We start from the raw sequence: 26,698 nt of genomic DNA, 5'->3' as shown, positions 1-26,698 counted from the left end.
AACTTTTACAACCAGAAGGAACTTCTTTTCCTTATCAATATATAATGCACATTCTCACAGATAAAACAATATCCATGCCATGCAGTAAGACATGTCTTTGAAAGGTATTGCATCTCTTAACCACTCCATCTGTCCATATTTGTGGATTCATGCCCTGCAATGACCAGTGAGTGCTCCTGTCTTCTCAGCAAGTTCTAACAGTGCCACTTGTCCTTTTCTTCAAAGAAACCTACCACAAGAGCATGGCCCAGACAGGCCACATCAAACCTACCGTTCCTTTTTTTTGAAGCTTGAAGATTTTGTATTTAACATCCACAGGCTTTTCACAAGGATAATGAAAAGAGATTCTTACCTGCACATTAACAGAAAATGAACAGTAATACATGCAATATTATCTCTAAGGCTGTAAGAAAGGGGAAATGACACTGAATCTAAGACAGACAGAAGAAAAGTTTTTTTAAGCTGTTCTGTGAATTCTTAGGCTCTTGGGCCTGATATATTTGTTCATGCTTCTTTTAATAGTACCGAGCAAAAGAATGTAATACTGTTTTCCCCCAAACTAGACATATTAAAATTTAGTAGTGTTTTCATATTTATGCCTAGGAATCTCCAAGAGGTCTTTGTGCCAGACACTGTAAAACTTTATAGCAGAGAGGTAGCTTTTTTCCCTAAAAAATGTTCAGTCAAAGAAAGAGCTCACTCTGGCATTCCTAACAATGTATATTTTATTTGAGTAATAATCCAATTTACTAGTATGCATTTGAGAGAGCCTGAGTAATTAGTACTTCATTATGTAATCAGTCTGAGTAATGCTGGTGCTCAGGGCAAGTTAGAAGATAACTGTGGGGTGCCACTTGTAAATAAGAAATTTTTCTTTTTCCCAGCCTAAACTTAAAGATTTTGAACTTGAGTATATAAGTATGCATTCACGCCCTTTTCCTTATTTCTGTACAAGATACAGCAGGGTTTATTTATTTATTTGTTTGTTTGTTTGTTTGTTTAATGAATGTAATGAAAAAAAGCCTGTCGCCTTCTTTTTTTTCCTCTTTACTCCACTTCTTCTCTTTCTCTTCACCATGGTTTCATGATGACTGAGCCACTGTGGAATATTCAGCTGGTTTTGTTGATCTTAAACTAGAACAGTCCTTGGGCAGAGGAGGTCTGGAAAACTTCAGCTGGGTGGCGTTCCCTCCTAAAAACTAACCGAAGATATCATAAATGACTTGTCAGGGGCACTCCAGCTCCTCCAACTCGGGGGAGGCTGGCATGTGGCTGCCGGAACCCTCTGACTTCAGCTGCATGCGGGTCCAAGGGATCTCGGTTGAGCTCTCAGGGAGTGGATCTGGGTTTCACGTTTGTAATGAAAAATGTTTAACCGCCTTGGCTGCTATCTTAAGATACGTGCAGCTTTGTTTCATGCTTGTCCAAACCTGTTTTGTTCTTTCTTGCAGCAGACTCTCCTATTACTGCAGCTAACAGTGCTGGGAAAGTAGGGGGGTGGAGAGCCAGTCTCGATTATGCCAGTTTAAGATTTCCTTGCTGACAAGTGTTGTGGCTTTCCAGGGCAGTTCAGCCTAACAAGGCGTGTTGGTGGGCACCTTGTTTAGAGAATATCATGCAAACATGAGAGCCCTGAATGTCTTGAGGCTTTGACATTTGTGCCACAGCTAGCAAAGGGCCTCGGTAACTTTTTAGGAGGAATTCATGGTTGAAGAGAGCAAAACAAGGCCCTGCTGCAACAGGCTGATGTGTGTAGTGATACTGGCCCACAGTGCTTCTCCAGGAGCTGCTGGTCATCTGCTGGAGACTGCTGATGTTGTCTAACCACACTGGTCCTGGAGAAAAGTAAGACTCCAAGGGCAGAATATACTCTGTAAAACGGTAAAATAAGACGGCTTTGCACATCTTGAGAATAATAACGTTTATGATGATTTTTGATACTAAAACCTCCTTGAATAGTTAACCTATCAGAATATATTATTAAAAAAACCTAACTTTTTGCTTACTGTAAAGAAATTCAGAATTATTCCAGCTTCTTCCTCCTTTCTTCTATCTTTCCCCTGTCAGTTACTATTTTTGCCAAGTTGCCTGAGCAGCAGTAAGAGCAGAGGGACTCCCTGCCCTCTGCAGTGACCCGTGGTTGTCTGATGGTAGAAAGGCAAGGTCCCTTGTTCCTTCCCTCTGCAGACACAGAGTCCTTTTTCATGGTCCTGCTAGCAGGGCATCTCAGGAGGGATTATTGCAGAATTATTATTTCAGAGGATTTGCAGACCATCCCTGCAGTAATCATACACTGACAGGTTCCTCTCCAGCATATGAAAGCTGGTATGTCTATTTTTTTTATTTCTAGTTTGAAGCTGACAATCTCCCCATACAGCCATCTCCCCATCTTCTGGGAGAAACAGGAGTGTGAGGTGCCCCTAGTTCATGTAGGACGTGCTGGGAAGAGCAGTATAGCCCTACTTAGCCACAGAAACAGCACTGTGGACCAGGGTGTTGAGGTTTAGTGTCTCAGTCTCTGGGAAGAGTGGTTCACTGGGGTGCAGAGCTGAAGCTGAATTTCTTCTCTTTATCTCTGGCAAAGCCAGTAAATCCTTCCAGCATGGTGCATGAAGCTTTCTGTTGTGGCCTCTTTTAGCGCTGACACGGGCTGTGGTGAGCTTTACTATGGGGCCCAGGGAGATCAGCAGAAAAGCTGAGTGAATGATCCTTCAGAGACCCAGGCTAATTCTACACATGGACTACCCCGAGTCTCTGAACTGCAAGTACTGGCATCCTGGTTAACACATCTTGGTGAGAGCAAACTGTACTCCTGCTGTATGGAGCCAGCTGAGATTTAGCTCCAGCCTAGACTATGAAATATGGCTAAAGAGCCTCTTCTGTCCCAAGACTGTGCTGCTCCTGCCAATTGTTATAAGTGGCACTGGGTAATTCTGAGTATGGATAAACCACCTGCACTTCTTTTTTTTTGATTTGCCAGTGCTTCCATTTTAGCAAAAAAAAATTTGTTGATATTTAGGGTGCATTCTTGGGCAGGGGAAACTGTGCTGTTGTGCGACTTGCGCTAACTTGGGCAGGTTAAAAGGCAGCTTTGGACACCTGCTGGTATGTCCCTGCCTACGGTATAATTACCTCTGCATGTCAGAACCAGGCACATAGGAGTGGTCACCTCTTCCCACTGTTGTCTCAGGGCAGCTTCCAGTTATCTTCAGAGCTGGAAAAAATCCCAGTTGCTGTTTAACTGAATTAATAGCTGTAGTGACAGAGGGAGTGGCCATACTGTTTCTCCTCAGATAGCCCTTTCCTGAAAGGCTGATGAATTGTTTTGAGATCAGTACACATGATAAAAATTAACTTTGAAATGGCATAGCCTTGTTAACAAGGCTGCTGTAGAAACTGTGCTGTGTGCTTAGGTTTGGGGGAAATGCCCAATGTTTCATGTTCACGTGCCCATAATTTTGCTTCAAGTATTCTCCATTGTGTCATGTGTCATCATGTCCATATTTATTTTCATGGATAGATGTCCTTAGGAGCTTACTGTGTTCATTCCTCCCTTTTCTACATAATTTTTGTAGAAGGGAAGTTGAATAGGCAGTTACCTCATTAAAGGATTGCTTTGAGCTGTAGATAAAATATACCCTTGGCTCTCTTCCTAGCAGTATAGCTCTGTCAAAACCTCACACCACAGGCCACCTGCAGGTACAGCAGGTAGTAAACACTGGCTTAATGAAAAGCCCCTCTGATCCTTTAAATACCAGAAAAGAATGACTGAGGGGCTGATGTTCAAGCCAGAGTTGTACCCAGTTCCTATTTTCTGGGCTTGAGCAACAGTAAGTAGTGCCAGGGGTGTGGGTAGGAGCGTGACATGCAGATTGCCAGTAAAGGGGAGGGGTTGATTTGTCTTTACAAGGCAATTACTGATACTGTAGAAATACTATTTCTTGATATTGTGGGAAAAAAAATTAAAAGTGAGCTTTAAAAAGAACTGTAAAGGGACTCTGGTTTTTGCTGTCTTTTAAAACAAGGAGCTCATGCTTCAGTTTGAATTTAGGCTTTCACAATTGGAAATTACATGAAGCTGTGTCAGAGGATTTTAGATTAGATATTAGGTTCTTCGCTCAGAGTGTGGTTGAGCACTTGAACAGACTTCCTAGGGAAATGATCATGGCACCAAGCCTGCCAGAGTTCAAGGAGCGTCTGGAGGATGCTGTTAGTCACATGGTTTAGTTTCAGGTAGTTCTGCAAGGAACAGGGAGCTGGACTCTGTGATCCCTAAGGGTCCCTCTCAACTTGAGATATTCTATGATTCTGTGATCTCTGCAAACTCACAGAGCTTTGTACCATGTCTCATATTCAGATTTTTTTATTCTTGTAACATAAGGGCAAAAAAATCCAGTAAAACTAATTTTTTTTTTAAAGAAGCAATGATGAGAGGAGAGCCTTATCTAAATGTCGGCAGAGTGACTTCAAAAGGTCTTGAAAATGATCCCATCAAAGACAATTTCAGGCTCCACCAGTTCACTCTCGTGTTAATCTCTTGCCTATTCTGCTTCTCTGGAAACATGTCAATATGGAAAGATCTAAAAGGTGTTTTTTAAATTAAGGCAGGAAGGTTCTACTGAAGCAGACACATTGCCGTTGTGAACAAAAACTTGTTTGATTAAAAAGCTGAGTACAATCAAATATTGTTGCACTGAGGCATACAGCACTTACACTAGCAGAAACCAAGCCAAGATTTGAAGAAACTAAAAAAAAAAGAGGGGGAGGGGAGGACATAAATTGAGAGTTTTATAGTTAAATGTTGTCAGGAGATCTGAAAGCTGAGATTGCATATTTATGAACTTCCTCTATGCATATGCAAGTTCTCATGTCTTTAATTCACAAACAGCTTTAAAAACAGTCAATGCAAAGGGTGTTTTTTGCCCTCAGCACTGGATTCATGATTAACGCCTGCCAGTATCCTTTTCTTGCTCTATATTATTTTATTGCCCTGATGTGTTTAGGGCATCTTAAGTAGCATTTACACTCCTATTTCAAATAAGAGCTCTAATTTCTTGTCTGACAGCCCTTGTGTGTTACCTGTGACATTAGATTCTCCCTTGGGTGTGGGCAGAAAGACAGGGAACCAGCTGACTGACAGCTGGACTGAGGTGCACCTCTGCCAGCGTTTCAGGGACTGGACACTTTAAATTCAAAATTAAATGCATGTGTGGGATGGAAAGCAAGTTCTTGCCTTGCCAAAGGGAAGGTGGCGGGCAGGAGAGGACACCAGGAGGTGAAGGAGGGAAACTGGGAGCATAATAGTGGGATGAGGGGAAGGGAGGAGAAATGAGTGCAGATAGGGGAGATTTTGCAAGAGGACCACAGAGATGGAGATGGTGGTAAGTCCTGGAAGAGAAGCATGCTTTGCTCTGTTGCGAGTGGCGTAAGACCTGCAGGAGGAGAAGGTGTGAGGGCACTCGGTCTGTGGAGGTTACTGCTCGAGCCTCTGTGGGTGATGTCTTTCAGGACAGAGATAGTTGTGGGTTGTAAAACTGTGCAGACCTCCCTGACTGGTGTATTGCTCTAGGAGTGTGCTGGATCATACCGCCAGTAGCCATGTGCTGTCTGTACTGTGCTCTTCTGCAGCCTGGCTCCTGGCCATATCAGTTACCTCACAGCTGGCATGAGGATGGCCCTGGCACTGGAGCCTGCTGGAGTGCTCCTGCAGGTCTGTCAGCTGGTGATACTCAGCCAGCACCAGGCAAGCGATCCATGAAGCTGTGATGTCCAGCTGCATCTGACTGGGTTGGACCAGGCCTGAGAGGAGGAGTAAGGGAAACCTAAGCCCTATATTGTCTCAGTGCATTGCTGTCAAGGCCATCCATTTCCATGTAAAAGCCTTTCTTCTGGGTCTGTTTTGTTTTTATTCCCTTGCAGCCCTCTGCAACTGCAGCCTTGCAGAGAGAGTGCCCCAGCCCAGTGGCTGTGGTCTTCCTGTGCAGGGGGACCAGCTCTCTCCAGGGTGATGCAAGGACCTTTCAGCCATGACAGCTGGTGTTGTGGCAGAGCCTCATTGGTTTTGGTAATAATGCAGTGCTGATAAGCACCACAAACTTTCCCGAGAGGAGCTTCCTGCCAAGCAGCTGTACCTGTCAGCAGCTCCCTAGGTAGCTCCTGGTCCCCCCTGTGCATGGCTTCATGCAGGTGGGACAGTCTCTACAGGGTTTGGGCACCATTGGTACCCATGGACTATGGGGGCTGTGCCAACAGCCCAGGCAGGGTCAGTTCATAGTGAGGTCAGAAGAAGGTAGAGGGATGAGGCCCAAAGGCTCATGATGGCATTGCTCAGGTTTTATTTGGCATCCTGGAGAGTATCACTGGTGTGTCACCTTCTCTGGCAAGCCTTCATTTGGAACAAGGTTTGCTCTGCAGGGATGGCCCCTTGGAGCTCTGGCTCCCATGGAAGCATTGCTGCGAAGTTGCACACAGGCTGCTCCTATTCTAGTCTCAGAGACAGTCCAGTCAGCTACCTGCCAGGGTTTTCCTCTTTTTTGTCTTTGTTTTTAGAAAAAAAACCTGTTGAAATGAATTGTGTTGTGTCTCAAAAAAGCTGGTATCATTTGTAGGCTGCTTATTCAACATAGTTGTTCTACTTCTTGGAAGCAGGGCATTTTTTTCAAATTCAGTCTTGTTCATTCAGTTGCAAGTAGACATTGTTTATCTCATGTGAATCACTGAATAAATATGAATTTGAAACTTTAAGTTTCACTTGTTACTTGCCCTGTAAATGATGTTGACAGGAAAGCTAAGGCTTTCAGTGCCTGCCATTGTCCATCTGCTTTTCCATTGTGTGGAAAAGGATGAATAAAGGGTGAGGCTTTTTTAGTGTTTGTTCTTCCTCCTGAGAAGAGGAAACCATCAGTTTTTACCTCCTTGTCCTTTGAGCTAGTAAAGCAAAAGGAATATTGCCCTTTTGTCTGTTTACTGGGTGCTGCTTAGAGTAACACTGACTTGGAAGTGCCTTTGGTGGGGTGTCCCAAGAGAGATGGAGGATTGAACCCATGGGGAACATGGGTCCAGACCTTCTGTTTCTCTGCTATGTGATGGAGTCTACTCTGGGGTCAGAAGCCTCTTCCCTGGCTTCCTGTGCAGCCAAAGCTGGCTTCCAGTTGAGACCCTGATGCTGATCAGCTGCCTGGCAGGGAGCTGAAGGCCCATCCTGTGGTACATCTCCTGTGTCCTCCCCTTGGACTGCTTCATTCTGTCCAGGATTGTGGGAAAGCTTGAGCAGCTGCAATCCTCCCGTTTCTTTAATCCCAAGGAGAAAGAAGCACTTTTCCATTGTCAAAAAGATGCTGGTGACATGCCAGAAATGTTGCACGTTTTCTGTAGAGCTACAGTCAGAGTATTTATAGGTGGACCTCTTAAACATTGAGCTTTGTGGTGTCTACAGGTACTGTGAATTATACAAGGTCACTTGGAGACAAAGCATAGATGCACTTTTTTTCCTTGTAAGAATTAGTAGGGACTGCCTAGAGGCTTGGCTTACAATAGTATAATCTAGGTAAAATGGATGTGTTTAATTTGAATTAAATTTCTTACTTGTCTTTGTAAGCAAGCCCAATTGAAAGGTCGTAAGTGCTGAACGTCTAATTTGAAGCTTGTTCATACTTGATGATAGAGCTTGTCTATGAACAGAAACAGTTCAGTGTATGGAGTCAACTGCCTTGAAATGCCTCTCATGGATAGACGTTAGGTGGGAAGTGTTGATCAGACAAGCTTATTGACAGTGGTCAGTGTGTAGGGAAACAACAAAGAGGCACGATTTAGTGGGTTTGCTGAGCTCTGCTGGGGCGATGACCAGGACTGCCATCCTCGCAGTGTGCTTCCCCACACTGTGGAGCCTGGGAGCAAAAAGGGATATTCTGCGTGGGTGTGAGAACCCAAAAGTTGTAGTAGGAAGGATTTCAGGGGAACTGCTACAAGCCATCACTGGTGCTGTCTCCACTGAAGGTTGGGGAGAAGGTGGGGAAGGCTCTGGGACAGACTCCCAGCACTTGAACCTGGGAGCAGCTACTGACCTGAATGTCCCAGGCCTCGACGAGTCTGAGCAGGGATATGAAAAGTGGACTGAGAGGAAGGGTTTGGAAGGGATTTGACTGAAAATGGCAGGAACTAAAGTGAGCAGAAGTTAAGAATAAAGTACAGAATTACACACAATTTACAGGTTATGTTTTACTCAACTAATTGGGAAGGTACAGTAATGTGCTAAGTGGTCATTTAGACACTTTGCATTAGAGATCAAGATTAATATCTAACTGGAAAGGGAGTCTGGGGAGTGGGGTGATTCCTAGCATAAATGGGGAGGAATTTTACAGAATGGGTGGCTGATTCTCAGTTGATGTGTGATTGTTGCTTGAAGAAAAGGCCAGTTAGTCACAATAGTAATGATATCTGTTTGGTGATATTTTTTTCTTGACATCAATAGATGCCTTACATAAGATTATTTCATTTTCCTTCATAGTTTAATAGGTAAGAAACTTCATTGTGGCATTTTCTAGTTGCTTTGAATGGGATTAAATTATGTTACATCAAAGCAAGCCTTGGGCCCTGGTACATCTTGTTTCCTGAAAGATTATTTTGGGACAACAAGGTAGATGTCTAAGGTCAACTGTTACAGAGAAATAGTAAATTATTGGACAAAAACATTTCTTGGGTCACAGTCTTGTCATGATTAACCATAGAATTTTAAAATGTCAGTAGTTCATCTGCTTTACATTTGGTCTTAAATTACTTTTGATTTATAAGAGAGCCTCCTTGTCCTGTATTTTAAGTATCTACTTAGACAGTAGGTCTCATCAGGAAAAAAGAGTAAACTACTACATTTTAATTTTTTGTTTAATCTCTGGGTCCTTGGACTTGTCATGATTTATTTTCTTCCCTGGAACGTCGCATTCCACAGCTTGTAATGTGAGCCCAAGGCCTCTTTTTTCTGCTTGGACTCATGTATAAAGACATTTTGTAAGATTTATTGCATTCTTTTAGCTTCTAAACACGAGGGAAACACAAATGATGATCCTCAGTTCAGACCAACAGCAGAGAATGAAAAAAGAATTGGTATTTTTGAGTGGATGTTTTTCTGTACAGTTCTGTGTGTTTTGCTGGGCTGTGCTCATCTCTGCTATGGTGCCTTAGAAAACCAAGGGCACTGATGTTCTGAACACACAAACCAAATCCTCTGGAGCTGCTCTTGAGTCATGTGGATTTTCATGGACATCACCATAGCCATTGCAATTGACTCTGTGAAAAGCTCACGTAGAGCAGTCTCTGCAGCAGTGACAGAAAGGTTGTGGGCTTCACTTTTTGGGTCAGTTAGATTTGCTTTCTGGTGCTTGTGGGCTGCCCAGATGCTGTAGCAGTCAGTTCACTAATATCATTGGCATTATTGAAAAAATAGTGGTTGGTTGGTTGTATATTTTTGGTTTGTAAACCTGTCTCTCAGATAACTTCTATACAATACTTCGTTATCTTCACTTTCCCCATCTTACTGAATTTTATGTTTGCTATATTTTACATTATCCCTCTGGTTATATGGATTTGAGCAACTTAATTTAAATCCAGTGAGTGACAAGACTTTGATATTTCTGTTTTCTGTGTTTGCATATCAGGATTATCTTCTGTGAGACCCTGCAGTTTGTAGAGTACACCTAGAGTTGATAAAAAATTTTCAAGAGGGCAGCAGAGGGAGATTGGTTGCTCCATTTCTGTTACCCCTACCAAGAAACTCTCTTGATTTATTGCAATAACACTGGTGACAGGGACATGCTAAGCTGCATAACCATTCCCAAGAACCTCAGCACTCAGAACTTGGCATCAGTCAGGCAATACCTCTTCCAGCATGCGTTACTGATGGTGAAGCTGATGGCAGGTGACCAGCTGACGTGGCTGCTGCCTGCATGGTGGGTGACAACTGTGAGTGGTGGTCCGGCTCGAGGCTGCAGGCAGGCATCTTGTCCCCATCTGGAGAGTGGGGAGCCAGTGCCCATGGCCACCCTTTGCTCTGATCCAATTATCAGTCTTTGAATTAAAGAAAGAACCCTGAGCCCTCACTGGCTGGGGGTTGTGTTTGGGAGGGGTGACGGTTCAGTTCACTGTGTAGAAGGGGCTGTTTTAAAATGCTTGCAACATGTAAGCTTTTCAGTAGACTATCTCGCAGAGAATAGTTTCAGTAATGATCTAGCTTGCTTCAGGGCTTCCATGGTGCAGACAAGCCTACTTCTATCTTTAAATAAAAATCTCACAGAATTCTCACTAAAACAATGAAAATTGTTAAATTCAAATGCCAAATTGTTGATCAGGAAACTTTTGGAGTACCTTCTGCCTTCCTCCCATCTAATATGGATCATAAGCATGAGGCCAAAACCCCATCTCCTTGTGAAAAACACCCTGAGAGATTCAGTTGTGTGTGGGCTCTGTGCAGCCTGGAAATCCCAAGTATGACTTAGCTTTTGAAAGAAGTGGGAATTGTGTGGGTTTTTTGATGTACATAAGCACTTAATTCAGCATTCTCTTAAACTCACTTGACTCGGCTGTTGTGAGATCTCTTGATGCCATGATTCTTGATGCCATGCCTGATTCAAGCAGGATTTTTTTTTAACTTGGTATCATGTCACAAAATGATACAGTAAAAGAGGAAGCATGTGTAGTCCTGTCATTGAGGGCCTACTCTGACGTACTTTGCTTGTGCTAATAAATTGTATTAAAAATTAAATCTTTTGTTAAAATACAATTTCCATTAGATCCTGAGTTAAGGGATATTTTTTCTGTGCAGAAAATTAATTTTGCATTGTTTTGTGATATTCCTCTGAAATGGAAGGCTTGAAAGACAACCTTTTTTTCTTTTTTTTTCTTTTTTTCACATGCCAGATTAATTGTGCAGGATAGCATTGGTCCCCTGGCTTTTTAGGTCACTTCCTCATTTAAGTCCCTTTTTAGTGTGTTCATCATAGCACCAGTAAGCTGTGGAAGCTACAGTAGAACAGTTTTGAAGTATTCTCCTTTCCCAGTGAAATGCACTTGACTGTTGTTTAGCTGAGTTTGCTCTTTTGTCTTATATTTCTTGAGCTTGTTTTTTTGTTTTTGTTCTTTGCATCGGTCCATCCTATCTGAACCTCTAATTTTCACTTCCATAATAATATTTAGAATTCTTATTTTGCATGTTGTCTCTTTAAGGTTTAATTTAGAGTTTTCCATGTATTCAGTTTGTTATCTTGAACCATTTATATCTAGAAAGGAAAGGAGTTTTTGCTGAATTCTCATTTAGGGTTGTCTTAAATCTTATTCTAGTTTCCTGCATATTTCACTTGACCTTCCAGAAATGTCAGCAGGGTCCTCGAGGATGGATGCTCCTGCACTCTGCCAACAGAGTCCTCTTGAAGTTCAGGAGCCAACTTGGTCATCTTCCTCTTCTTTGTGCTGACCCTGCAGAATGGCTCTTGGTTCCTATTTCCTAAGGGTTTCAAGCGCTGTAACATTTCATAACATGATCTTCTAATTAGTAACGTTAAAGTTCAACATAGCTTTTTCATGTCCTTATCGTAATAAGGGTGTGATTCAAGATGAAATAATACAAAGCAGGCCTTTCAGGGCTTGAGCAGCAGGGCTGCAAAAAGCCCGTTTTAAGGAGTTGAGGTCTGTGCATGTGATCCTGCAGTCCTGTCTCATGACTTGGATCTCATTAGATGATTTTGACTGAGTTTTTACCATGGTTCTGGTAAAAATTAAAAATAAAGGAAAAGTAGCTACCCAGTGTTGGGGAAGAGGTCCTCCTCCTCTCTAATTTGTGTGGCAGCCATTATTACTGGTTGGTGTGTTTTCTAGCTAGTCAATGCACCGTCCTATCTCTGAGCCAGCTCAGAGAACCGTTTCCTCACCCAAACAAGGCGGCAGTGGGAGAGATGAAAGTATGCGAATAACGAGCCTGAAGAAGAGAAAATAGTAGGTTTGAGTGGGAAGGATGAATCTGCAGAGACCATCTTCAGTAGTGCTGCCATGCACAAGTCAATTGTCACATTGTTTTTCTTGGTGTGTTTCTGTGAATCCTTTACATTAATTAGCATGCTCAGTGATGTATGGGGTGCTCTGCCTACTCTACTAACCTGTGTATCACATATCAAAGAATAGACATCACAAATATGGAGATTATCCTCCTAGAAGTGATGTTTTGCTTCCTTTCCATATTCACAGGATAGGTGCCAGCCCATTTTGGTTTCCTGATTATCTTACTGAGTCTATTTTTCCGTATCCAGGCTGATACATAGCCTTTCTTAAGTTGCTTACTTTTTAGGATTTGCTCTCTTTAAATCCCTTTTATTTTCAAATCTTTCAGCTTGTGGTATTTATGTTCTACAGTATGACTTTTGGGTTTTTTGTTATGGTTCTTCTGACTAGGAACTGCAGTTTATTTCTTTTGAGATATAATTATCTCTAATTCTGCTTGTGCTCTGTGTGGTTAGTCTTTGGACTGCAAACACACTTTTCAGCCCCAAAAGTTTTGCTGTGAATTTATGCTTTCCACATTCATTCTGTCTATTAGATATCTGGACCTCATGCTCCTGTATCATGTACAAGTGGCTGCTTTCTCCATCCATTCTCTCTGCCCTGTACAAATCCTTGTCCTGTCATCTTGATGTTTGTTCACTGCAAAATAAGGCTCTGATCTCTCTGTACCTATCTTTTTCTCTCAGTTAGGGATTGTGCTTTGGATGCTCTGAATCTATAGAAACTTTCTGATGGTTTGCTCACATATCCTGTTGATGTCTGTGATGCTGCCCAGTGTTAGAAATTTGTTTCCTGGATGTCCTTTCTCCCCTAGCCTTCCTTTGGCATGCTTTCTGCTTGTGTAAGTGACATCTGTAACGGTGCGATGGCCTGTGCCAGCATTTGTTATGTCTAGGATACTATTTTAATGAACAAATATGTTCAGACAGTACTCCTCTGTCAGCTGGTAGGATATCCTAGTACAGAGCTTTGATGTTTATTCTGATCTGCCTTCAGCCTCTTGCTTCTTCAGCATCTTTTTCGTGCTGGTCTCAGCAGGACAGACAACATCACTGTTTTCCTGGATGACCTCCTACAATGACACTTGTTCAGTCTTTCATTACCAGGAGCATATGTAAGGTTTTATGCTGAAAAACCTCAGAGGGGTTTTCTCCTTCTGCATGGAGGTGGCCCCTTAGGCAGTGCTGCACGACGTGACCCCCAGCCTGCAGCAGCAGCTCCTCGGTGCTCACTGGTGCTTGGGCTGATGGTTATGGCTCTGCTTCAATCTGCTTGATAAATATTAGTTTAAAGGATTTTGGAAGGGTTTTGTTTTTTTCTAATGTTCCACATTATCAAAGTATTTGCATTAATTCCATGCTTTGACTTCCTTACACTGAAATGGTGCCATTAGCAGGGACGAATAATGCCTGAGGAGCATTGGCTGTGAAAAGCAGGCATATGTCTATAAGGGTGATGTGCCAAGATGTAAATTAAAAGGAAATGGGATGCTGAATTTGAAATCTATTGTTTTATAGTCTTTAGTGATGTTTGGTATTCATAAAAGTTTAACTAGATTGAGGATGGGTATATATTAGCGTTCTGCCTGGTGGATGAGGGGAAGGCTGTGGATGTGGTCTACCTGAACTTCAGCAAAGCCTTTGACACCATCTCCCACAGCATACTCCTGAAAAAGCTGACAGCCTACGGCTTGGACAGGGGGACTCTGTGCTGGGTTAGGAACTGGCTGGAGGGCCGGGCCCAGAGAGTGGTGGTGAACGGTGCTGCATCCAGTTGGTGGCCGGTCACTAGCGGTGTCCCCCAGGGATCAGTGTTGGCCCCAGTTTTGTTTAATATCTTTATTGATGATTTAGATGAGGGGATTGAGTCCACCATCAGCAAGTTTGCAAATGACACTAAGTTGAGGGGGAGTGTTGATCAGCTGGAAGGCAGGAGGGCTCTAAAGAAGGACCTGGACAGGCTGGAGAGTTGGGCTGATTCCAACGGGATGAGGTTCAACAAGGCCAAGTGCCGGGTCCTGCACTTTGGCCACAGCAACCCCCTGCAGCTCTACAGGCTGGGCACAGAGTGGCTGGAGAGCAGCCAGGCAGAAAGGGACCTGGGAGTTTGGATTGACAGGAAGCTGAACATGAGCCAGCAGTGTGCCCAGGTGGCCAAGAAGGCCAGTGGCATCCTGGCCTGGATCAGGAACAGTGTGGCCAACAGGTCCGGGGAAGTGATTCTTCCCCTGTACTCAGCACTGGTGAGGCCACACCTCGAGTACTGTGTCCAGCTCTGGGCCCCTCAGTTCAGGAAGGATATTGAGGTGCTGGAGCAGGTCCAGAGAAGAGCAACAAGGCTGGTGAAGGGACTCGAGCACAAGTCCTATGAGGAGAGGCTGAGGGAGCTGGGGTTGTTCAGCCTGGAGAAGAGGAGGCTCAGGGGAGAGTTTTACAGAAGATCTGTAGAAGGGTTTTCTGACTGAGCTTTTTTAGAGCTTTTACTGTTTGTGTGGAACTAGCTTCAGAAATTAATCTCAGAAGTCAATTAATTAGAAATCTGTTGGCTTATTCATTTCCAAATATCTGATGCATGCCGAACTTAGCATGCTACTTATATTAGGAGTAATGACCACTTCCTGACTGGAAAGTTGAATAGAAACATTTAAGTGGATTTCAGATCAAACATATGAACACTTGCAGGCTATTAGAGCAATAATTTTTGTTTTCTGTTTTGCGCTGTGAAACATTTCCTTCCGGAGTAATTTGACTATAAGTGGAATTTACTGTAAGGGGTGTTTTTTTGTTTGGTTAGTTTAGGATTTTGGGGAATGATTATTGCTTAGTTTATTTTTCTCCTAATAAAGTTCAACAGTAGTCCAGTGTGAAACGAGATTGCGTTTGCCCTTAAACAGGAAAAGATCTCAGTGCACTGTCAGTATGTACTAGTTTCATATTACCCACGTAGGTATCTGGGGCTTCAATTATTATCAGAGAAGCTTTACAAGAAGGTATCACTGGCAGGCTATTGTATTTTACAAGTCTGCACACTGATAAACTGGGTAAGAAATAGGAATGGGTATGAAAGCTCCATTCTCAGATGGAAGTTTTTGAATGTGTGCTCTGATTATTATATTGTCTTTGTTTCCCCTCTTTCAGGTATTCACTTATAAACAGAGCACGATCACACACCAAAAAGTAACGCCTATGCATCAAACAAGCACAGAGAGTGTGGAAGACATGGCAGCACTTGTAGATCTCCATGAAGGCTCCATTATGCACAACTTATTCCAGCGATACCAGCAAGATAAAATCTACGTAAGTTTTTTCTAAACTTTAGAAAAATATCCAGAGGGAACGTTTTTGAATGTTTTAAGTGCTGTATATGTTTTGCTGTTCTCTGCTATCTCCTCTCCTAATGTTCTGCAGTTCTTTATGTGTCCACATAAAGGCGAAGTATGGCTCATCTAGTGACTTCTCATCAACAATGATGGAAGGAAAAGGTAGCTCAGGGCTGGCCAGGCAATCCTTCGAAAGCCTTGAAAAGCTGGCATGCTACATACAGTTACACTTTCAGTGACAGGGTTGTTTAGAGGGCTCTCGTTTTTCTCTTCTCCTTTAGACTCTGCCCCAACAATATGTGCTGTATACATCACCAGAGAGAATGTGGTGGAATTTAGTCTGTCACTGCCATTTGAGATCCTGCCAGGCCAAGATCCAATCCTGATCAGCTTCCCCTCTTCTACTGTAGTAGAAAGGGTATTAGGAAAGAAGCATTACGATTGTCAACCTGAGGATTTGTGCCATTAAATACAAATAGTTGGAGTTTGGAGTCTATGAGAACAGACAGCTGTTAATCAGTTTCAAAAACTATGCATTAGTCCACACAGAATTCTTTTTCTTAACTTTATCATGAAGCTTTTTATCATTAGATAAATATTTTTGTTAATCTTGAACTAACTAGATATGAATCTTTCCTGAATCTGGAAGTACACTAAATGGGAGAAAGATAGAAGGAATATTAGCAGCAGTTGCAGATTGCAAAATCAGACTCTTTAGTAGTTCAGTGGTTGGTCGTTTTGTTGGTTTGGGTTTTTTTTGTTTTATTATAATTGCAGAACACAAATGACTTTTGTTTGCATCACATCTCTAGGCCCTTGATTTGGCCATATGCATGCTTTATTTCAAACTTCATCTATTAAGTTTGGCTTCTTTATTTTTAAATATAAACATATCTAAGTGTAAAAATAAATGTTCCCTATATTTAGAAATTTCTTTATGATAAAAAGCAAAAAAGGGCATAATGAAATATTATTCCTGTGCACATTACCCTTAAAGTAGCTTGCAGGGGGAATCCTGAATGTTGAGGCAGTTCTCTTTACCTAAGTCTTTATTTATGTTTTTTTTTCTCGAATTAACCATTTTGCATTTCAGAAAAATCAGTAAACAAAAAATTAATACCATATGTGAACATTCCTGCACGTGCAAGGAAAAACAGGTACCTGATAAAAGTTTAGTTTTCCATTAGTGTTGTCAGATTAGAATATGATACTCAGTGTGAGTCAAAATAAAAAAAATATTGTTTTTTGAGTCATGATGTGCACTCGAAAGACACGTCCATTTTTTAAGAAGCATTTGTGTATGTGGGTGATTTTTTTGGTGAGGCATAGAATAGCCTTGTTCTGAAGAGACGTGTCCTAGCTTCTTAGCTTGTCAAGGCAAGTTTAGGGTGTTCTGATCCTTGGTGCTTAGCTTGGTGTAAGTTCCTAGACAAACAGGTTTACATGATGACAGATCTCCAGTTGCTACTGAATACCATTGTCCCTTTAGTTTTGCTAATTTAACTCCTTAATCTTTTGAATCCACCTCACCTGAAACATGCTTGAAAAGGTGGCCGGGAAAAAAAAGGTGTGTTTTGAAATGCATATGAAAGCCTCTCTGTTGTCCTGTATATGTAACCAGGACTGGATTTAAGAAACATCTTCTTTTCTCCAACCTCATTGGTACCCCACTCCTGCTGTGCCAATAGTAGTGTTTTAGCAGGAGAGGGCTTCAGGAGCAAAAACACCAAGGAAAGCTGATTAAATGCCTTGAGTAATTTTGTGAAACTCCATAAATATAGGAGCATGTATTGTAGGAGAGGTTGTTGTCATTGTACAATGAACTGTGTCTTTTCAAGCCAAAATTTTTTAACTCCATTGAACAGTTTGATTATATTTTAATGTTTAATGTTTAAAGAAAAAAAAAGACTGAGAGGTACATTAAGTTTACCTTTGTTGAAGGTGTACTTGCAGCTGATCATTCATACTTGCTTGATCATTCTGCTTTGGGACCAAACTAGTTCTAGTGTAGGACAGTAGAAGCCATTGAAGTTCAAATCAGGAGCAATCAAAACTTTCCAGATTGTACATTTGCCATCTCCCTTGGCCAGGAATTGCTTCATCTACTGCACACATTGTCTCTTGTATCTGCCTCATCACCTTGGCTATATCTGTCCCGTGTGCATTGGGGATAAATTGGGAGGGCGTGTGCCACTCTCCACTGTGGGCTAAGGGGCTGATCATCCCTTTGAAAGACTTCTTGTCATCCCTAAATACAAACCACCATATAATTGCTGTGTCCTGGCATTTAGCTTATGAGTCCTTTCTTACTTCAATTCTATGCTCCTCCTTGTCCACAATCTGGGTAGGGGAAAAAAGATATGCAAAGGTGTATGCTGGCATTTTATGAGTTACAGGCTCGTAGTATTACAAATATGTTAGTGTAGTTCTTGAGCCTGGCAGCTTTTTGTTAGTTTCCTTAGTGGCATTGAGACCAGGAAGCATCTTTGTACCTTAATAAGGAATACGCTTAGTTGGGACTTAAGTTTTGGGGTTTGCTTCTTCCCACACACATAAAAATTATATGAAGTTCAATATACTAAATTGTAGTGTAAAGTATGTATGATTTTAATAATACAAAAGAAACAATTAAAAGGAAATTTAAACAGTTACTTTCTCAGAAATACAATTATTTATGCAGATTTTCCACTGTTAACTGGTGTGGGTTTTTTGTATTTGAAGAGCTTTTTCTCCAGCAATGAGCATTTAAATAAATATCTTCAGATGTTTCAGCTAAGTTTAATCTTCCCTTACTTAATAACATCTTTGTCTCACATAATCATACCCATGTTCCTAAACTCTTCACTGCTTCCTAATTAATACTATAAAGTCATTTGCTATGGATGCCAAGTTTTGTCAAACATGTCAGTGACTTTTTTTGCTGCTCCCAACAACTGCAGCTATAAAGGGACAGCAGAGGATTTTCTGTATTTCTTGCTATTTCTTGGACAGGGAGGAAGCACAGGATCTAGCACACAGACTGTGTTCTTAGTGTGAATGATGCCTGGCTCTGAATATAATGAGTTGAGGCTCTTAGCTGATTCTGTGCTGTTTGCAAGAAGATGAATGACAAAAAGTTGTTCTTGTCTATGTGCAGCCATCTTTTTGCAACAGCATCAAGTCTGTTGACATCTGCTTGTAATACCTTTTGTCTGAATTTCTGTAAAAGAGTGTATGCTTTCCCTTCTTCTCCTGTGAGAAGGATAGGATGTACAAGTCCTTTCTTGGTTCCTTAAAGTAGACTCCTGTCTGGTACTTTTTCAGGCTTTGTGATTAATACTGCTTTTATCTGAAAGTTTGCTTCTGGGCTATCACTGCGTTTGTTGTCCAGGAAAGGACAACTCTTAGGATGACAGTGATCACATGGTCCAGGGGCTTTTATTGCTACTTCCTCTCCCATTTTACTCCCTTTGGCAACACCACGGAAGGTCCAGCTTCTAGACATCAGCATACAAGATTTGATGCTTGTCTTTGAATGCTCAGATTAGCTTGCATTCTAGGCTGGTATGTGGCAAAATATGGAAATATAAACACTAGTGCTAAAAATGGAAGGTGCCCACGTTTGAACACAGAGCCTTTTGTGAAGGCACATGGGGGATTTGATCACCTCTGAAGCAAGAACATCACAGGACACAGGATGTGGAGAGGGCAAGTGCTGTGGCAGCCGTTCTTGTTGACATTCAAAGGCGGATTGTTCCCAGAGCTGTTGATTCTGGTTCACTTTTAGTTAAGTACACACTACAGAGGAGACCAGCTTAGTCTTGGAGAGGACGCCATAAACCACACAGCATGGATTGTGCTGCAAGATGCACAAATTACAGTGTTTGGCCTGGCTCTGGGATGAGCTGTGGGTGTCTCATCTGTGGCCAGCAGTTAGTTACTGATCCAGGCAGCAAATTTCAGGAGAGTAGAGCAGAAGATGAGAGCAGCTTTTGCTGAGGTGAGAGGCAGGTCGGAAAAAACAGCAGTATACGTTGTGCAGGTCAGCGCAGAGGTTTTCAGTGTCAGATCCACCCTCATTTGCATGAGTTCAAGCAATAAACAATTTTCAAAGCGCTTCTGATTAGTTTTTTTCTTTTGAATTAAGCTGTGAAGTGCTAGGTAGGCACGTTCCCCTTTGAAGTGATGATGATCTGGCACGTGCCTGTCTTGTTTAGGTGGATGATGTTCACCTGTGTCCAGAGAGGCATGCTGCATGGGCTGAGGTGTGGCGGTCCCCCTGCTGTCCTCCCCTGATGGGTAGAGTGACCTCCAGGTTGTCCAACAGTTGGGTGTGGTGGGCAGGAAGGGTGAGGGACAACATAATCTATTTTTATTCACTTTCAAATTAGGGCTGCAGCTTGCCCACCAGTGATTATAACCATCTGTTATGTTTGCGTGCATGTATGTGAGAAGTTCTGTACCAGCCACGTCGACATGTAGTGCTGTACCAGCCACATCCACATCAGAGGGAGGATGATGGTAATTAGGAGCTCAGTTTTTGTGGCTGGCTTCTTTTCTCTCTTCAGCTGAAGCAACAAACATAGAATAACTTGGATGGAAAAGCAACATTTATCCGATTTTTTAAAAAGGTGTTAAACTGTAAAACTTATCTCTTCCCTGAAAAGGTTGCTTACAGAGCTCCTAGACATTTCATTACACTAAATTCTCGGTTCTGTCTGTTCTTAGAAGGTATATTCAGTTATTTATGCATTGATTTTTAAATCTATTAGTGTTTATTTACTTAAGCAACATGCTCAGTTGTAGTTTTTGAAGCTTGCAGTAATTAGATAATTTATCTCCCTTAAAGTCATGAGGGTTCCCATAGGCAACTAGTTGATGTTTGTGCAGTATTAATCAATAATCACCATAGGGGTTTTTTTCTAATTCTGTTTGCAGACACAGACACTTTAGTATCTAGGTCAGTTGCTCTCTGTGTCTTGTTTGTCTAGGTTTTGAATTTTTTTTCCTGAGTTCAGTAAAACTCATTTCAGATCCAGTGCAGTTGCTCTGTGCCGTGTTACAATGGTCAGCGGGAAGTGAATGTTCCTGCATGTTACTGAGAAAATAGCAGGGGACACTAAAGTCATGGTTAAATGCAGACAGACATAATTCATACACTTTGATAGCACTCCTGTTCAAATGTCTTCCAACATGGACACAAATTGCAGGTAAAGGCAGAGAAACAAAGGAAGATCAGTAGAAGCTAATAGAGTCACAGCATCATTGAGGCTGGGAAAGACCTCCAATATCCAAGTCCAGCTTTCAACTGAATACCAGCATGCCCACTAAACCATAGCCCCTAAGTGTTTGCTTATAAAGATGAAAACTCATGACTAGTTTCTTGAATAGAAATACTTGGACGCACCCCCTGCAGAAACTGAACCTAAAAAGAATGTGTATCAAGGCCCCCTACAACATCCCAGGCAGCTTAACAGCCTTGGTCCTTGGCCTGTCATGCTCAGTGTTATAAGTAAGTGTGGGCCATTGGCTTAAAAAACCCCAAACAACAGTACACACAAATTGTGTCATTAATTAGTACCATAAAACATATATATATATATATATATAAGTATAGTACCTTTAAACCAAGCCCTTAGTTGTTACATTAGTCCCTAGAACTACATTTATCCTGGTCTAGTCTGGAACCCAACTGTGGTTGCACGGTTCCTCTCCAGAGGCATTCAATGCTGTAGAGCAGTACTAAGTAATTGGTTTACAGGATCTGCTGCATGGTCACTGAGGAAACTTCTGTTTATTTAACTGCTCCGATCTTACAGTAGAAAAATTTTAAACATGTGCTGATGAATCACAGTGTTTTTCACACCTTCTTGTGCTACTGGGAAGATGGGGTAAATTTTTCTCCACCAGCTCTTTCCATGGAAATGTGGAGAGCAGAAAACACTGTTGCTAAGACTGCATGGCAAGTGTTTATACATAGCCACTTACCTCCATGATTAGAATGTTATGCTTGCACACATCAGATAATGTTTTCAAAATGTAGTTCAAAATAAGTTCCTGTCTCCAAGCATTAATTACAGCTTCCATTTCACATCTGTTACTAGAGAGCAGCAGACAAAGATCTATAAAAACACAGCAGGCTTTTAATTGGAAATCTAGTGAGATTTATTCCTGGCGATTGTTATTTCTAAAGGATGGTCAGTTATATAGATCAACAATTATCTACCACAGGCAAATTATCATTATTTTTATTTGTTTTTCTTTTTTTTTTAAATACATGTTAGAGGAAAAACATAGCTGTAATGACATGAGAAGTAAACAAATGCCATTGGTTGGTTAACCAACCTTGCTTCTGAATTCCTCCATACTGCATGACTCGTGGCACTGCTAATAATTATAATAACAACAATCAAGAGTGTTTGTCTGAACTTTGTCCTCACAAAAGAAGATATTGGGGATTTTAAAGGTGCATATTTTCAGATCTTAGCAAGTATTTCAGCCTGAGGTGATGTGATCAACATGATATCATTAAAAGGGGAGCTGCTTAGAAAGATCTGTGTAATTGAGCACACTATCATGTATGCCACAGCTACACTAACACTTTGCAGTGTATGCAGTGGCTACATGTATGCAACACCTACACAAACACATAAATTTATGTTATGGTTTGCAGCACATTAGGTAGTTTTGGTAACCTGCTGGGTGTACATGCTGCAGTAAGGAACATACCGTCTATCATCAGTGGGCTACTTTAGTGGGACAGATGGGGAGGGGGAAGAGGTCAAAGTTTTATTAAAACATAGAAACTTGCTCTTTCTATCTGCTCTGTACCAGTATTTCTTTTTCTTGTTTGGTTGGCTGGTTGGGGAGTAAGTAATAGCTGCAGTGGTGAGAGGGTCAATTTCTGTTGACTTCCATGAGTTTTGTATTATACCTAAACCCTATTAATGGTAACTTCATATTGAAAACTGCAAAGTAGAAATCCATCATCGTGTGTAGGTTTTGTCATTGGTGAGGGTATGTATTGCTAAAGTCTTCCCAGATTTGAAGGATTGTTTTTATGTTGTTTTCTCCACCCCTTTAAAGAATGTCACTATGAGCCAAGAACAGAAAGTAGAAAAACGTGCAGAATCAAAAGGAAGATTATCAGTCATTTGCATAAGTGCCAGCAGCAGCTTAGTACCATTCAGTCAGAGCTTCTGCAAATGGTGCTGAATGCTTCTGCATACGCCATTGCCTCACTTGGAGGTAAGCTTTGGCTCCTGTCTGTAAGGTCTGTTGCTCCCAGTCCAGCAAAGTCATTGAAAGGAAAGCAGGAATTTGGACTCCAAAACTTAGGCTGCTTGCCTGTCAGCAGCACGTTTTCTTTACGTGAGTTAGGCTTTGACTGTAACACAAGCTGCGCAAAATTTACCCCTTGTGCTGCACTGTCCAACTGTGTTATTCACATATTCCAGCAGTTTAATACTCAAAAGGCCACAAACAACCCATTTAAGTTCAGAATGGATCAACTTACTTTTGTAGCTATTGTTTACCTTTTTAAATGGACTATTGATTCATAGCCAGGCTGTTATTTTTATTTGAAAAGACATGGTCCCTTTCTCACAAGCAGTTTCAGCTGTTTCCTTTTGATGTTTGTCAATCTTTCCTTTTAAAAGCAAATGGAATCCAAAAGTTCCATTTATCAGATTTTTGACTGTTAGTATCATTTGCCATCGTAGTCCTGACTTCTAGACTGACAGCTATTTGGCAGCAGTTCAGTGCCCTCCAACTAACTACCTGGCATAGACTTAGATTTCAGTTATTCTGGCTTTTGAATTTTCTTTGTTAAAGCATAATTCCTGCTCTTCCTGCTCTCTTCCTATAAAAGCCCTTTCTATATAAGAGATCTTCAGACATTAAAGAACCATAGAAGATATGGAAATCTGGATAACAGTATGTAAAATTCTCTGAGGCAGAATGAAACAGATCTGCAAAATTCTATATAAAACTATTTCTCCATTGTTCTAGAGACACTGCTCTTTAGTGCATCATTTACGATCATTTTTGTTTTCATTTGTGTGTGTTTGCTCTGAAAAGCCCCTTCATCCTCCCAAGATGAATCTGTAGGAAGGAAGAAGATAATTTTTTTTCTTTTCCTTGCTGGAGGGTGAATTAGACCTTCAGACAGCGTTGAAAGACTCATTTGAGCATTGTGCAATAACAAAGCAGGAGGAAGAACTAGAGTGTGGCCACAGGCCATTTATTTGAAATGAAGTGACAAGCCATGAGGTCTCTGGTCTTTGTGGGGCCTTTTCTGATTTGAGCTAGAGCTTGCCTGGTTAAAATTAAGCTTGCACTTGTGCATACAGATTGCTACAGTCTGATGTGCAAACTTACATTCACATGCTGTATTGCAGCCCCTGAAAATAACAAAAATCAATGTCTCATTCTGATCAATTGTGTTTTTGTTCAAAAAACAATGCCTCTGTCTGCTTGGCAATGGTGAAGGGAGATACTCTTCTGTAATTGTTTATATAAACAGTCTATGCACAAAAGATCGTTATTCTGACATCCAGCAGATTGGACTGCTACATGGTAGAGATTGCATTGTGTTAGTCAGCAAAAAAGGGCATATAAAACCAAGGAGACTTGGTCCTTTTTATACAGGGGAAAAACTGCTAGAAACCTGTCAAGTTCTTAAAGAAGGAAAGATGTCCATCTGACATCACTGTTAATGTCTCCCGTTTTGGTTTTTACCTTTGGCTGTAACAATGCTCTTTTGTCAGCTTTTCTTTATATTGGTTTCATATTTCTGAACTGGATTTTTTTTGTGTGTGTGGATTCAGGATAACACTTGTAGGGTTTCCTTGGGTAATCCCCATCCACATGGGGCTCCACACGTTCAGTAGGAGAAAATCTCCATCCACATGTTCAGTAGGAGAAAATGAGTAGGCAAATAAGATGAGATTAAGGTATGAGTGTATCTCTTAACCATCAGAGAGTTCGTCACCATCTCTGAGCCTCCTGTGGACTTAAGCAGAAAGGTGTCTGCCTCTATGCACTGTGCACTGTTTTGGGTATTTTGGGTATTTGGGTATATTTGGCAGCTAAGGTGACCAAACCCCAGATTTTAATTCTTAAGAAAAAGACAGATCTAGACAGTTTCATTTAGCTTCCTAGGACAAGGACTCTATAAATGTGCAAGACTGAAGCTGTAGGAAGTGGAAGGATTCTCATAGTTTAGAAGTTAAGGTAGCTGAGTTACAAAGTACAACTTTTATCATGAAGAGATAGCATAGCCTTTGCCCTCAGAGGGGCTTGGGAACAGTACATTGTTGCTTAATACTCTTGACTGAAACACATGGGATAGTGAAGCTGAGCACTGTGAACTTGCCTGAGAAGACACTTTTCATAAACAGTGAAAGGGAGAACATGTAGGAGGTGCATCTTGGCTGTAGGTAGCTGCCTGTTGGCACTTGATCTTTGTAGGGACATTTTCTGTCACGTCTGGTTCCCTTCTGAAGGTCCTTTCCTGTGGATGCTAACTCTTGTATTTGTAGTGTGGCCTGTGTGTTTACAAACAGCTCATTGTACAATCAGTTCTACAATGGACCTTGAGAAGAAAAAAGGACAGGTTAGGGATCATAATGTTGTGTGCACTGATGAGGAACACAGAGATACAGAAAAGCAAAGCTGATTCTAATTTGAGTGGTTGGAAATTCACCATGAGTCACCAGACATGGTGAGGGCTGCAGGAGCCCAAGCATGTAAAGATGATTATAGAGTATGACATTTCCATCTTAGAAATGGCTTGATTGGTTGAAAACATTTAAAATTGTAGTTCAGTACTTCACTTTGATTACGATTTTTAAGAAAGAAGCTTGGCTTCAGTCATGAGGCTACTGGATTCTATCCCTAGCTGAAAGACAGGGTATACTTACCACAGTGAGGATAAATCAAGGTCCTATTATGAACAACAGCATCAATTATCATCCTCTTTATGACATACCATTGCCCCTTCTTTTGTCTCCTCTAAAAAGCACACCAAAATATCGCCCAGCCATCTTTTTCCTTTTTATGCTGACGTGTATATGGTGGTAGACCTAGTTGTCTTTGCCTTAGAATAAAGTCAGTCATGATTTCCTTCAATCCCTTTACCTGAGAGAACTGGAAATCACAGAGGCCATATGTGCAGTGTGTAGCAAACTCTTCTGTTGCCAGGTTTTGCATCCTGACACCTTGATATTTGGTGTTGAAAACATAAAAAAGTTTGATGGCTACTTTGAGGTCTCTCAAATGTTGCCTGCCACTGCATGTTCTGTGAAAACACTGGTATTGTAATTTGGTAATACTACTGTAGCCATGATGATTTAAAGGTGAGATGTGCAAGTTGTGTGGAACAGTGATAAAAATCTTTTCCCATGCATTGTATAAAAGTAACACAGAAGTAGCTTTGAGGTGAGCCAGTGGTACTGCAGTTTTATTTGAAGTTTCTCATATATTAAGTTTAAGCCCAGAAAGTAATACTTTTTGAATGAATTGTCAAGTTGATACCAATACCCCATGAAAAAAAACCAACCACTTTTTACTTTTCAGACACAGAATCAGTTCCTTAAGTGACTCCAGGAAAGTCAGGAGTTGCTCAAAAACAGCCCAGAAACATTTTCTTTTGAGGCATCTGTAAACATGCATTTCTTTCTGTAGTAACATAGATTTTCATGTTCCAAAGCAGAAAGGCTTCAAAGTGCTCTTAACAGAGTTGTACAAAGTTCTGTTTCTCAATGTTATATATATATCTGTAACAAAATATCTTAATTCTATATTTTATCTGTTCCAGCATTTCTAGTTGCAAGTTGTCTAGTTGCAAGATTTTTAGTGTCGTTGAAGAAACATGATAGAGAGAAATAGAGGAATGCAGTGTTCTTTTGCCTGCTTTAATACTGCAAGCAGTTTTGGTGTCTTTTGTGATTGTTGATCAAAGATTTAGTTCAGGAGCAGCACATAGTGCCCTTTACAGGGTCCTCCAGCCTGCTCCTGTCTTCCCTACCACCCTCCTTGTAGCATAAGATATGCAAAGAATGAAAGAATTGTGTGTCTTTCCCTGCCTCCCTCCCCTTTTTCATTTATTTATTTATGAAAGAAGGAAGACTGGGATGTCTCAGATGCTAGAAGTCTGGGCAGTACGGAGGGATAGCTTGATGTAGAGGGTGAAAGGAGGTCATGAGAAAAGCAGTCTGGGATAAATGACTTCACTTGGGAAAAACTAGGTTGGGTAACACATAGAAATCACGAAGGATCCTCAGAAATAGCATAGTTATTGTGGAGAAGTCTTGACATAAAAGTGAAGAAGTAGAAGGTGGATGGTTGCTGGATATG

At 41.3% G+C, this 26,698-nt stretch overlaps 1 protein-coding gene across 2 annotated transcripts in view; it reads left to right on the top strand.

Annotated features, from left to right (window-relative positions):
• Positions 1-26,698, top strand: part of MYO10 (myosin X) — a 163,772-nt gene that overhangs the window by 54,923 nt on the left and 82,151 nt on the right. The window contains exons 1-2 of one of the 2 annotated variants that reach the window (XM_027681807.1): positions 12,935-12,988; positions 15,180-15,338. In XM_027681807.1, coding sequence (XP_027537608.1) covers positions 12,950-12,988; positions 15,180-15,338 — 198 coding nt within the window. In that variant the 5' untranslated portion in view covers positions 12,935-12,949. Of the gene's footprint in view, positions 1-12,934; positions 12,989-15,179; positions 15,339-26,698 lie in introns of those variants that run through there. The other variant, XM_027681799.1, reaches the window with a different exon arrangement.

The sequence above is a fragment of the Neopelma chrysocephalum genome, unplaced genomic scaffold (genome assembly GCF_003984885.1).
Source record: "Neopelma chrysocephalum unplaced genomic scaffold, ASM398488v2 Primary Assembly neopelma1_22b, whole genome shotgun sequence".
NCBI classification, from domain to species: Eukaryota; Metazoa; Chordata; class Aves; order Passeriformes; family Pipridae; genus Neopelma; species Neopelma chrysocephalum.
This window is presented reverse-complemented; position numbering and strand designations above follow the sequence as displayed.